The 13229-nt window shown below is 41.3% G+C and overlaps 1 protein-coding gene across 7 annotated transcripts in view; it reads right to left on the minus strand.

Annotated features, from left to right (window-relative positions):
* The window catches only part of cadpsb (calcium dependent secretion activator b), a 74351-nt gene extending 66509 nt beyond the window's left edge, over positions 1 to 7842 (minus strand). For 3 of the 7 annotated variants that reach the window (XM_089009476.1, XM_089009472.1, XM_089009477.1), the window contains exon 1: positions 7215 to 7842. In XM_089009476.1, coding sequence (XP_088865602.1) covers positions 7215 to 7547 — 333 coding nt within the window. In that variant the 5' untranslated portion in view covers positions 7548 to 7842. The remainder of the gene's footprint in view (positions 1 to 7214) is intronic. The other 4 variants (XM_089009475.1, XM_089009474.1, XM_089009471.1 and 1 more) reach the window with 2 other exon arrangements.
* Positions 7843 to 13229: the final 5387 nt, after the last annotated feature.

A 13229-nucleotide genomic window follows, 5' to 3' on the forward strand; every position in this document is an offset into this window, starting at 1 on the left:
AACAAGTAGGCTCCTTAAAAAAATCTGCACTTAAATATAATAATAATAATAATAATAATAATAATAATAATAATAATAATACATTTCATTTATAAGCGCCTTTCAAAACTCTCAAGGACACTTTACAGTCACAGGATATTTTTTTCTGCGGGTGAGCAAGGGCAGCCACACGAGCCAGCGTTCACTTAACCCGGAAGTAACAAAGTGAAAAGGAAAAAAAACTCAATAACAAATATGACAACACAAAGACACAGAGAGTCATTCATTCTTCAGCACTTTCTGTACCCTCTTTGTGACATGAAGCAGTTCTAGATGAAAGAGGGGAGGATCAAAGCGTCCTTTTCAGCAGTGGATCAGGGACATCATGGTGGAATGTGCATGTCTACTACAAGCTAAACATTGAATGCAAACATAACACATACAACCACACATCTGTCCTGGCAGAACAGAAACAGAATAAGATGTCCTAGACCACTCGGAAGGTCCTATTTAACTTTGTTGTATAAGGTTGAAATAACTGTTTGGGAAATGTAACTTCTATTTAGGCAATTTGAAATTCCTGTCAAAAGTCGGCAGCATTTCTTGAAATGTTTCTCTATTTTTTTGCTTAAAAAAACAAAAAGTAATGCTATCTATGCGGCAAGGACAAAGCGAGGCTTGACCAATCAATAACGTGAGAAAATAAGTCAGAAATATATTTTAGAACATCAAATAAAATGCTGGAGGGGCGAAAGTGGGACTGCGCTGATTCCTGCCATGGTTCCAGCCATCTTAAGCCGCAGTGACTCGCCATCGCTGCCGTGAAGCGTTCTAAATGTTACTAGCAAATTGACGCCCCCTCCATGCCCTGCTGTTTTTTGTCTCCCCCAACTGAAGAAAGCGGTTTGTACCATAGTTTTAAAGGGACTTTGACGTTTGTTACGTTGTGACTTTCATCATATCAACACAACGTAGCGAATCATTGATGAGGCAACCTTCATCCAAATAGCACTGATTTGAATTCACTCCACTTCACATTCACATGCTCAGAGAGGCCGAATGCTTTTAGAAAATGCTGAGCCAAGAGGCACTCTATTAGGAGATGATGAGGTCAGTCCAACTTCCGGGAATAACAAATCGTACAAGGGAGAGGAAACCAAATCGGAAAATTATTTGTGATGTATTCATACAGTGAACTGTCATCTATGACTCTCATGAGCAGATGAGTCTGAGAGTCTGCATTTTAAACAACACAAATTTGTCTTCCACCAGCTTAATGCTAACATACAAAATTGAATAGTATCATTGGTGTTGTTAGAACACTTTTAAGGACAACCGACATCACTTTTTTGTTTCCTAACTGACATCAGAAAAACTTTTTATAGCATCTAAAATACCCAAAACATGCAGTATGATATTTTTAGTCAAATGCAAAACACCAATTAAAAATGACTTAAAGTGTCCAAAATCCGCAAAAAATGAACCAGGCAGTGGCCAGTTTCAGAAGGTCCCGCCCCCTTGTTCGTGGCGTCACCCCAAGACGTCTTGCCTTGCAGGAGAATCAAAACAATGGCTTCAGATTCGGAGAATATGCTTTCTTGTTACTCATCCAGTTATGAATATGATTCAAAATAGTTCTGAAGAGGAAAGCATACATGTTTGCAATCGATTAAATAATTTATTCTGTGCCATTTTGAGCCAATAAGGAGGGAAAATGTAGCACTAAAAAAGAGGCAGAAAGTGGCGACAGAGCTCCGTGTAAGGAATTAATCAGCCCGTTTCCACAGGCTGATTAATTCCTTACACGAAGCTTTGTCGCCCTCTTCTGCCTCTTTTTGATGCAACACGAAGTTCTCAGACCAAACAAGTACAGCAAAATGCATTGACTATTGCTACAATGTGTCCTTTTTTCGGTCAGGAGCGTTCCTTCAGTAACGTAGGGTGAGGACTCATCACCAACTCAAAAACAGGACTTCCGGAATATTCAGCGCGAGTCTTAAAACGTAAAATATAGCTATATGCCGTGGAATCTTTGTAAAATACGCTCAGTAGAAGTCATTTGAAGCCATTTTACGAATTATGGACACAACTTGTCCAGAGACGTTGGTTGTCCTTTAAGCAAAAGCTATTCGAACATATTGACCACTCACGTTGACATTAAAAATATACAGTACACATGGGGTAGGTTTGGATGAGTGTATGATGGTGATCATCCATATTTCTGATTGATCGAGCATATTTAGTCGACAAACAAGGCGGAGATGTGTCAATCCTTTCCTGTGCCACTTTGGTTTGTGTCGCATGGAGCAGATACTATGAATGATTTATGCTGTTCAGAGGAGTCAGACAAGACACGCAGCGGCTCCCCTCTCGCTCCCGGCAAATTGCCGTTTTCGTGTTTATTATGTTTGTTAAAGTCATTATAAGTGCCTTGCACGCTGGGTCCGAGACGATTTGCCATTTGTTCATTTGTGTATGTCATGCATATTAGCATATTTGACAATAAAACTGACTTTGACTTTGACATCGGTCTTACAGTTGATTATTATTTTTCAATACATTTTACTGTATTGATCTTTTTGAAGTATGTCATAGTTTAGTTTTAATTAAAGATGCAGTTTGAAAATAATAGTTGAAAAAAAATGAAAATTGAAAAATATGAAAATTGAACCCGGACAATAGTAAGGAACATATATACCGTATTTTCTGGTGTATATGGCGCACCCAAAAGCCTTCATTTTCTTCAAAAGATGACTCTGCGCCTCATACGCAAGTGCGCCTTATACGTATACAATGATACCTCGTCTTACGAACGCTTTAGCTCACGAACTTTTCGCCTTACAAACATTAAATTTGTGAGAATATAATCTTGGCATATGAACTACCACACAGCGCCACAGTGGCTGGCCGACTAGTTTTCGGCGGATGAACACCAAACCACACGGTCGAACAGACTTGTTTTCCACACCTTCTTTTAGTGCAGACGTGGTTTGGTATCGAGTGGGGTACTTTTGCTATTATGGGACCGAAAAAGACCCCACCACAGGCTCGTGTTAAACTGAAGAGGATAAAAGAAAATTACGGTCGAGCAGAAGAAGGAGGTCACCGAAAAACACGAACGAGGTGTGCGTTTGTGCAACTTAGCGTCCCAGTACCAGTATGCTAAGTCGACCATTGCTACATGTGGCTCAGAGTGTTTCAGTGTTGCCGAAGCCACGGTCTCAGGCAATAGAAGAGGTTGAAAACCTTCTGTCGATTTGGATTAACGAAAATCAGCTAGCAGGGGTGAGTGAGGGTGTGAGTGAGGGTAATATCGCCGAGAAAGCACGGCAACTTCACTTGATATCATCAAGAGGTAACTACATCAACGACCATCCCAAAGTTAAATAAAACAACCTTATTAACCGGTACAGTTTATTTCTTTAATGACAATACAATAGCACATTTATTATACATAAAATAAGGTATATGTTGTGTAGTTTTAAGGCTTATTTAGAATAAAATTGTGTTTAATGGGGACCTGGTAACGTCTTCTCATTTTTATGGTTTCTTATGCGAAATAAATGTTAGGCAGACAAACTTTTTTGCCTTACACACACTTTCTGGGAACCAATTGAGTTCGTAAGCCGAGGTATCACTGTTTGGGATGTATGTATGTACGCTAGAATGCTACAAATATATAACAAATGTATAATATATACAGTTGAGGCTGCTGGGATATTCATCACCTGCAATGAAGACTCGGGCAGTGTGTGAGCCGAGAGACGTTTGGTGACGTGAGAGTGATTGACCTTCACGCTGGTCTCTGACATCTCCTATAAGCCTGTCATCTCCTCCAGGATGCCGCATTACAACATTCATTCCTACATGCACCGTCACATCAAAACCACCGACTAAAAATCTGACCTCTAATCTCAGTTATAACGCGTTACGTAAAAAAACAATAAAATAACAACAGATCTCAAAATCACCATTCTTGCAAAAAGTTCAATAATACTGCAGGAATCAGTATATCCAATATTGACGTAGTTGCGATCTAGATTGAAACTCATCTTGACCTTCAACGTCATCCATCATCTGCAACATTCATAAACAGTTAATTTGTAAACTGTTTACTGCTCAGTAGTCCCCCCCCCAAAAAAAAAAAAAAGATTTCTTGCCTTGTTCTTTCTTGATCGATTTCAATCTCACTCCAGAAACCTGCTCCTTCATTGAAACATTTTTCCAGTGACATCACGACAACGTCCTACAGGACCAAAGCTGATTCCGCACTCATTGTGCTTGCAAACAATACGCTTCGCAAAGGGCATTCATGTCATGATGTCGTTATTACGATGCTTCATGTGACGAGCAATGATTGCTATTTTTTTATTATTAGGTAGACATTGTTCAATTCCACCGAGCTTCCTAATGTTAATGAAAAATGTTGCACTCTCACCGGCAGGGGTAAAATAATGGCCACGCAATCACATTAATCAGCAACCTAATCTATGTCCATCGATAACCTCAATCATTTACTCCCAGCATCCTTTGGTCTAAATTGTCCAATTTGTTTAAGCGTGTCCCGAGACAATTAAGCTTGAACGTAAAGCATGCGTTACCAGATAAAATAGGTCCCATTTGAACAGCAGCAGTGTTACACTGCAGCTTACAGGAAGACGCCCTTCAGTTACGCTGAGGAAATATATTTTCCGCCGCCCTCGGAAAGTCCAATTCTCCGCTTTTATGCACGTCGTCCTTCCACAAGGTTACGGCGGCATGTTGAAGACGCAGCAGTGGGGCTGACGTCCTTTGAAGCCCGGTCTGTTTCTCTGTGATAGTCCATCACTGCTTACTGCCTGTGTGCCAGACCCTCTATAATAACAGATTACCATGGAGCCGCTCCATATGTTTTGTTTTGGCTTTGAGTCGTTTCATTACCAATGAATTGCTTCATCATATTTCTGTGACTAAGCCATAGTAGCCTTAATGTAATAGGCTGAATGGACTACACTGTGAGGAATGTGCTTTTAAGAACATGCGAGGCAAGAGAGCTACTTTTGGACAAGTACTGAATTGCATTGAAAAGACCGCTTAACAATGCGACGGTACATAATTGACTTACACTTTGATACCGAGATTGTCACAGAATTCCATGCAATTATTCTCCTTTTTATATTTTTGACATTTTCCGAAACTTTGCGAGCTTTATCCCATTCATTTTTGCACAAAGACTATTACTCCTCATGAATAATACATTGGTTGAAATGTGGATCGAATGAAATTGTGCAGTCTGACTGTCGACTGACTTTCTGGTCTGGTTGATTTGCACATTGAATTATTTGTTCAGCTATTTGCTCAACCGCAGCCCAAAGGACTGAGGCTGTCGGAGCTTCCAGATATAAAAGTGCATCACTAAGCATGCATTAGCCTGTCGGTAACCTCTGTCAAATGGGACTACAATAATAATAATAATAATAAATGTGAAAACTAACTGTGGTTTAGCCTCCCACATACACTTGAACACGAGTCAGCGGAAAATATTGACCATACAGTTTCTAAAAGAAGACTGTGGGATAAATATAAACAAAGAGCCACAATTGCCATTTCGGTGTCGTTGTTTACAATATGGAAAATACTTGACGAGAGATGAAAGCTTTTCCCACAGATTGATATATTTCATTCAAAAGATTGGATTTTCCATTCCGTATATATTGTGTGAAGGTCAGCGGGAGCAAAAAAAGTGTGGTGACTTTAAATAGAATGGTCCGAGGATGCCAAACATCACAGACGCAGCTGCAACCTAAAACCATGTGATGATCGGTTCAAAAATGTGGATTTTTTTTTTTTTTTTCAAAAAAGCATTTAGAGATTTAAATGCATGTAGAATAAGTTGCCATAGGAGTGTGCTGAATCTTAACTCATTCACTGCCATTCAAAAATGTATTTGGGAATTACAAGTATGAAATAGAGCGCCATTCCCAAATTTGTTTCGGTTTTGTTTTTTTCTTGTTTGGGTGCCGATAAAGCGCTGGCCATGGCCTCTGGCAATGTTTTTCCCTTCCACAAGGAGGCAGCATTTTCCTTTTTTGCATGTAAGCGCTTTATTCCAACTTTGGTTGTTGTTAAAGCATTTTGTGAAATCAGCATTAATTGTGAATATTTCTTGATTTATTTATCTAGCTATCCAGCTAACTAGATAGCTATCTCGGTAGCTAGCTATTCGATATCTAGCTGGCTGGCTGGCTATCTAGCTAGCTGTCTATTAGCTATAAAGCTGTCCAGCTATCTCGCTAGCTATTAGATATCTATTGGTTAACTAGCTAGCTTTCTATTTTAGTTACTTCCGAGTTGAGCGAACGCTGTGACTGTAAAGTGACTTTGAGAGTTTTGAAAGGCACTTATAAATGTATTATTATTATTATTATTATTATTATTATTATTATTATTATTACTATTATTAAAGCGCTATATAAACCAATATGAATGTATTCCATTGTATTTTGGACAGCTGATTTCAAGCTCATATAAATCCATACCATTATAATTTAGGGATTAGCTTTTTTTCTGATGAAAGAAGTGAATCCAAGGTTTTTAACGCTGCATTGAATGTTTATGTAGTCCTAAAACTCAATATTCTGTGGGTCCTGGAATTCGAGTGACAATGACAAAAACCCTAGCAATGGAGTGGGCACATTTTTGCACGTCTGGCAGTGAATGAGTTAAGAAAAAAGCTCAATTGGTCCAAGTCTAAAAGTCACCTTGGGAGGCCAAACCGATTTATTCGTTGCTATTTTCACCTTTGCTGAGGGCAACAAATCTTAATTCAAAATGCTTTTGTCTGGTGCTTGCACTCCCTTGCACACTTAATGTGCTTTTCTGGGCTGTACAAGTGACCTCACGGAGGAGCACAGACAAGAGTGCAACACTCTTCTCTGTATAGCTCTGCACCATGTGTCCTCCCTTTCTACTACCTGGAGCGCTTCATCATCCTGCTCTCACTCATGCTCTGTGAATTTTTTTCTTGCACCAAAAACAAACTGGAGGTGTGCTGTATTCCCTGCTGTTACCCAGTATCCCTCCCTCATCCCCCCGCCAACACACATCCGTACTGTATCTTATGTAGGTCATCAATGACAACATCTGCGATGTGAAAGAGGAGGCGTAGCAGCAGCATGTGCTTTTTAACGATGCCCTTGCACAGCGGAGGAGAAAGAAGAGGAGGAGAGTGAGAAAGGGGGGGGGGGGGGGCTTACCTTCTGTTGTCGCCTCGCCATGTCTGTGGGCTGCTTGGCGTTGAACGGATATGCGATGCATCGCATGACAAACACATAAAGCTGCAGCTTCTTCTTGCGTTCTTCTTCCTCTCGCTGCAGCTTCTCCAGATCGTCTTTCTCTTCGCTGGCGGCCGACGGGCTCGGGCTAGTCGGTCGAGCGCTGCTGCGGCCGCTGCTGGGCGCAAGTCCTCCGGAGCTTTCGCTGGTCCGACTCGGGGAGATGCGGGATCCGGCCTGGGGGGCCATGACTTCTTTGCTTTCCTCCTCCACTATCCCGTCAGACTCCTCCTCGCTGGACGACGGATCCAACATCTTTCTCTTGAGGCGATGACCTTCTGACTAAGGAGCCTGACTTTCCGAATTAGCTCCTCCCCGCCCTCCTCACCTCGAGTGTGACCGCAGTGTGAATGGGAGTTCGGGTCGGGTCGGTGGAGAGGCCCAGGTTGCACTCGTCTTCCTCGGGAAGAAGTGAACGGTGCGAGCGGTGCTGAGGGATGACTGCCGCTTCCCACTGAGCATCCTCCGCTTGCGACGAGCCCGCGTCGATGCTTACGTGTTTTCTCTCTTTTATTGGCCAGTCCCTGCTGCGGATGCGAGAGGGGGAAGGAGGGGAGGGGCATAAACCGGGGGTGAGTGGGGCAGGGGGGTGTAAAAGCAGGCGATGTTGCTCCACGTTTTCCTCTCGGCGCATGCGCTTTGTGAATTTGTCCCGGGTCCTGAACGGAGAGGAGAGAGTGATGCTCGTCTCGGCTTCCTGGAGGCAGCAGCGTACACCTAAAATGGCTGCCGTGCTTGAAAATGCTTTGACGGTCACGTCGGTGAAGAGTCAGCGCAGTGCACCGCACTGAATGCAGTACTGTACTGTGAATGCTGAAATCTATTCTGGGGCCATGAGAGTGGCCATAAAAAAAAAATAAAAATAAAAATAAAAAAATCAGAAGCGGGATATTAACCTCTTTAATATTAACCTCTTTGGCTGACATCCCCCGACACAACATATAATCCTAATGCGGACCTGTATAGACCAAACTGCATGTTTCATATGACATTGGATACATTTCACAACAGCAAAGTGATGAAAGTAAGAGGAAAGGAAAGGAAGAAACAAAATACAGGAGCTGTTGTAAAGGCAGCCGCCATCTTGAAGTCAAAACAACAACAAAAAAACTAAATAACAAATAATGTGGCACAACACAAAAGACCCAGTCATTCAATCTTAAGTACTTTCTGCACCCTCTTTGTGGGAAGAAACAGATTTAGATGAAAGAAGACAGCGTCCTTTTCACCAGTAGATCGGGGACGTCATGGTGAAATGTGCACGTCAGCTACAAGCTAAATGTTGAAAGCAAACACGAAGCTGTCGCATCCATGGATGAAAAGAGACTGTCTCACATCTCCTGTCCCACGTAAATCTGCTTCAATTCCAAGCCACGACAGTTCCACATACGCAACTCCTCAAGCCATGCATCCATCCAGCCGCACACTATCCAACAGCACCAATCTTACCATTGAACATGATAAATGTCAAAAAGGTGGCCATGGCTATTTCAGCACAATCTAAATCAGAATCAGAATCAGAATCAGAATACCTTTATTCGTCCCGCAATGGGGAAATTTGCAGTCCACAGCAGCAATTGAAGAGGGATGGGGTTGGGGTGGGAGTGAAAGGATAGAAAACAAGATATTCTAAGCATAACAAAATAAAAATAAAAAAAAAACAGTCTTCCCCAATCTTTATTTTACAAAAGAAAAAAAACATCACATTACAAAACAAAAAATGTACAAAAGCATGAGGGATGAGTTAAAAATGATTTAGAATCAATTTACGTACAAATCTACTTACTCTGGCTGAAATCCGGGACTGCAAACTTCATATGGGTGGTCATGACTCATTCTGTTTTATGATAGGAGACAGAGGTTTATTTTATTATCTGCCATGGAAAAAATACATTTGGTTTCTCCGTCTATCACTATATATCACTGTCATACATTAAAACAACTAAGACAATGATAAATTAGTCATTTGTAACTTATTTAACCTACGTCAGTCTTAGTTCTTTGTTTCTTTGGTTTTTTTTAATGTATTTGGTTTGTAACTTGTCGATGATACCCTGCACTGTTTATGAAGACACATTTTAAAAGGCCAATGTTTTTTGTATAATATACATTCATGCCTCAGGGCTTTTCTTGTGATGTGACGTTGCTACTCCTTGAAACTATGTGAATCAGCTGAAGATCATCCAACACGGTGATCTTATTTCTGCACAGTCAAATATAGGATGAGGTAAGAGTACAGAAAAGCCGCCGCGCTTTCAGTGTCTTGCTTCCTGACACGACCTGCGGCTCGGATGATATGATTAAAGTGACAACGTGTCAGCCTGCGAGAGCTAAGATGACAGAAGCGCATACCTTGTTCTCCCGATGGTGTAAAGAAGTGGTCCCCAACTACCGGTCCAAGTACTCCATCAGATGTGGCGGAAATGTGTTAGACAGTCAGAGTCTCCCATCTAACATTGGTTTGCAAGAAGAAATAGAGAGGCCAATAGATGGAACAAAAAGTAAAGAGAAATTAAGACTTCTGTAACAAATTGACCAAACGGCCACTTAAATGCACAGTTTATAGGCATCCATCACTTCTGAAGATGAAGCTATTTTGATGGCAGAAGTTCCTTCGCTAACAGTTTCTCGAGAGAAGAAACACGCTTGCTGCATGATATGTAATTAGAAACAAGCCTGCAGCTGCACAGGTGTTGGTCTTTTTAATCAGTGGCAGTTAAAAGGACTCCCGGGCACGACCATCCAGTGTCGGGTCATTGTTTGTTTCACCCTGTCAGGTTTTTTTTTTTGTCTTGTCCTGTTTTAGTCAGGGTTTGTTTGCTACTTTGGACCTTAATGTTCTGATGACTTTGACAACACAAAAACCTCCCATCCTTTTTTACAATGATGAAAATATTAATGTTGATGATCTCAGAGATCCCTGTGTGTGTGTTCTCCTCCCCTTCCAGGTCAGGATACCCCAAGAAATAACACACACACACACACTCAAGACTCAAATCAAATCAAACTCAGCGTGCACTGAAGACCAGCCCACTTCTGCGTTAAGACTCAAGTGAAGGTGACAGCTGGACGAGCTGACTGCTGCTCCACATGTTCTTTGCACAGCTGACCGGTAGAGTCCCTGGAGGTTCCCGCACTTTCATAACACACTTCCACTGCTCTTAATTTAGTCCCGCCTGTCTGTGCTTTACATAAGCTCTCCTGGTTGATTTTATTTCCTCCATGGTTTTAAAGCTACATACATAAATTGTTTTTTCCTACAGGGGTAAGACTAATCCCCTTTGGTCGGTCTTGCGCGACTGCACTATTGAAGTCCCATGGGGAGATCTGGCATTCTCCAAACCTTTTAAAAATAAATAATTAAATCGTGTACTCAGTCCAGCGCCTATACGTCAACGAGAGTGAGTATGTATACACATTAAATCTTGATGTTCTGTATGGTACAAGAACACACAATTTTGCCTGAGATGAACATTGAGGCTGCCATCAACCCTGGCCTCACAAAATAATTGCATTTATTAACTATTTTGATTGTATCTATTCTAAGCAGGGAGTGACGTTCACGTTGAACCCTGTGACCGAGGGCTATTTGACAGTAAGAAAGCACTTTTACAAATATGATAATTTCATCCATAGAAATGCTGCTTCCATCTTGCAGATACAGCACATACTGTATGTAAAGTAGATATTAATGTAAAGAGGGGTAAAAGTGGCAGCAAAGATTAAAATGTGGATAATAAATCGGCTGCTTCTTGAGATTTGCGCTAATATTAATGAGCCGCGACCGTATCAAAGATTTGAACTTTCTCTCACCCCTAACGCTATGAATCAATTATTAAGACCCGTGGCAGAGTCTTGCATGGCTTTAGTATTCACTTGAATTCCTCCATGACAGTCTCTCCGAGTTATTTCATCCTGAAAGAGATAAATGAGTCACTATAGAGTATTTATCAAAGCAACAAGCAACTGGATTGTCAGATTATGGATGGAAAGCATACGTTTGAATTTTGTGTGATGGCTTGCTGGGGTCGTTGGAGCGTTGACATGTGTGCGAGATATACGTGACAAGGCAAACATTGTGACAAGACAGAAATATCACACAATAACTGCATGTTAATATATTCATGACTTGCCTCGCCCACCATCACTTTATCTTTTTTGGACATTCAGCATTTTTTTAAATTGATTGAGAGGATAGGAAAGAGAGCCATGCAATCCTTTTATCGTCAAGAGTGTGTGTATATATATCATTGTTGTTTCATAGCCACGAAAATGACGTTCGAAGTTCTGAGGAAATGAAAATTAGATGTCCTCAATTTGACTGACAGACAGAGGGACAGGATGTATTTGACAAATTGTATTCAATAAATACAACAGGAACAAAACATGAAACAATAAAGACATCAGAACAAAAAGGTCCAAAGTAGCAAACAAAACCCTGATTAAAACATGACAAAAAAAACTGACAGTGTGAAACAATGACCCGATACTGAATGGACTTGCAGGAAGTCCTTTTAACTGCCACTGTTTAAAATGAACAATACATGCGTAGCTGCAGGCGGGGCCCGACAGCGCCGATAATGATGAAGCTGATTAATTGTCCAGCTCTACGGATTCCGAAGGCCTTGGACAAATCCAAATCTACATGGCAGCATATAGGGGCTGAAATCTGATTGGTTGTAAAACCCAGCATCCACGTCCATAAACAAGAAGTAGTCCAGCCAAGAGAAATTGTACAAAGTGAAAAGAAGAGAACACACAGACACACACACACTCTTCAAGGGAAGAGGCTTGTAGTTTCTCAGGAGGATATCTTTGAATTATTTAAATGCTGAGTTTTTTTTTAAATGTGAGATTGACGGAATAAGGTCAGTGTCATTGTCAGTGTTGCAGGTCCTTGCACTTCTCAGACAGCAACATGACGCCATACACTGGCAAAACTAACATGCGTGTGTGTGTGTGTGTGTGTGTGTGTGTGTGTGTGTGTGTGTGTGTGTGTGTGTGTGTGTGTGTGTGTGTGTGTGTGAGTGTGTGTGTGCGTGTGTGCCTAAGTAAGTATGAAGGCTGAGGTTTAGAGAAGCTGAGACTGCAGTGCCTTCAACAGCAGTAATTGTCTTGTTGCTGCAAGGAGGAGGCCATTTTTCAGACAAATCCTTTTACATAACGCAGTCCTCCACATATTGCTCCAGAAATAAAAAAGGTAATTCAACATCATGGCCCTTCGTACAAGAAGGGCACTTTCAGTGGCTGTGCTTCTTTTTTTTCTAATGTTGAACTCCCTTTGACATTTAACAGCGATAAATATGAGTTGAACTCATATCAGTTGCCCTTCTATGATTTACATAAAACCATATTGCTTTGCTGATCAAGTTCATAGACAAAATTACAGATACCACACATCTTTGATATGTTTGGGGACTGTCATAAAAGAAAGAACCACCAGATTTAAGCTTGTTTACTCCCCCAATTTTACAGATGGAGCAGAAAGCTGATGCTAGAAGAAGATTCATCAATAATGCAACAAGAGGGTGAAGCGTCGCCACTTTACCATGGCAGAAGCTGCCCCAAGCCCTTACACCACCACCACCATCCAACAACTACAATTCTTGATGCAACATCTCAACACTCGTGGCTGAAGGCAACCATGCTCAAGTATACTGTACCTTAAAATATGTAACATAATGTCCGTGCGATTTCAAGGGAGCACAATTGGCACGTGCACACTGGGGTGGAAGAAGGGTTTACTGCTTCGGACTGTGGACGAGGTTTTATAGATGATATGGTGCTGCCCTCTTTTGGATCGACCCATCACAGAAGCCCATCATGGAGGAAATTTGTTTTTAGAAATTAATTTTCGGCATTGGTGGACCCCTTAGCCCAGCAAGTCCATGTCTGATCGGAGATGCTGATCTAATTCCCCAATTTTAAAATCCGAAT

This window comes from Hippocampus bargibanti, linkage group LG12 (genome assembly GCF_051943395.1).
Source record: "Hippocampus bargibanti isolate YZ-2025 linkage group LG12, ASM5194339v1, whole genome shotgun sequence".
Classification (NCBI taxonomy): domain Eukaryota; kingdom Metazoa; phylum Chordata; class Actinopteri; order Syngnathiformes; family Syngnathidae; genus Hippocampus; species Hippocampus bargibanti.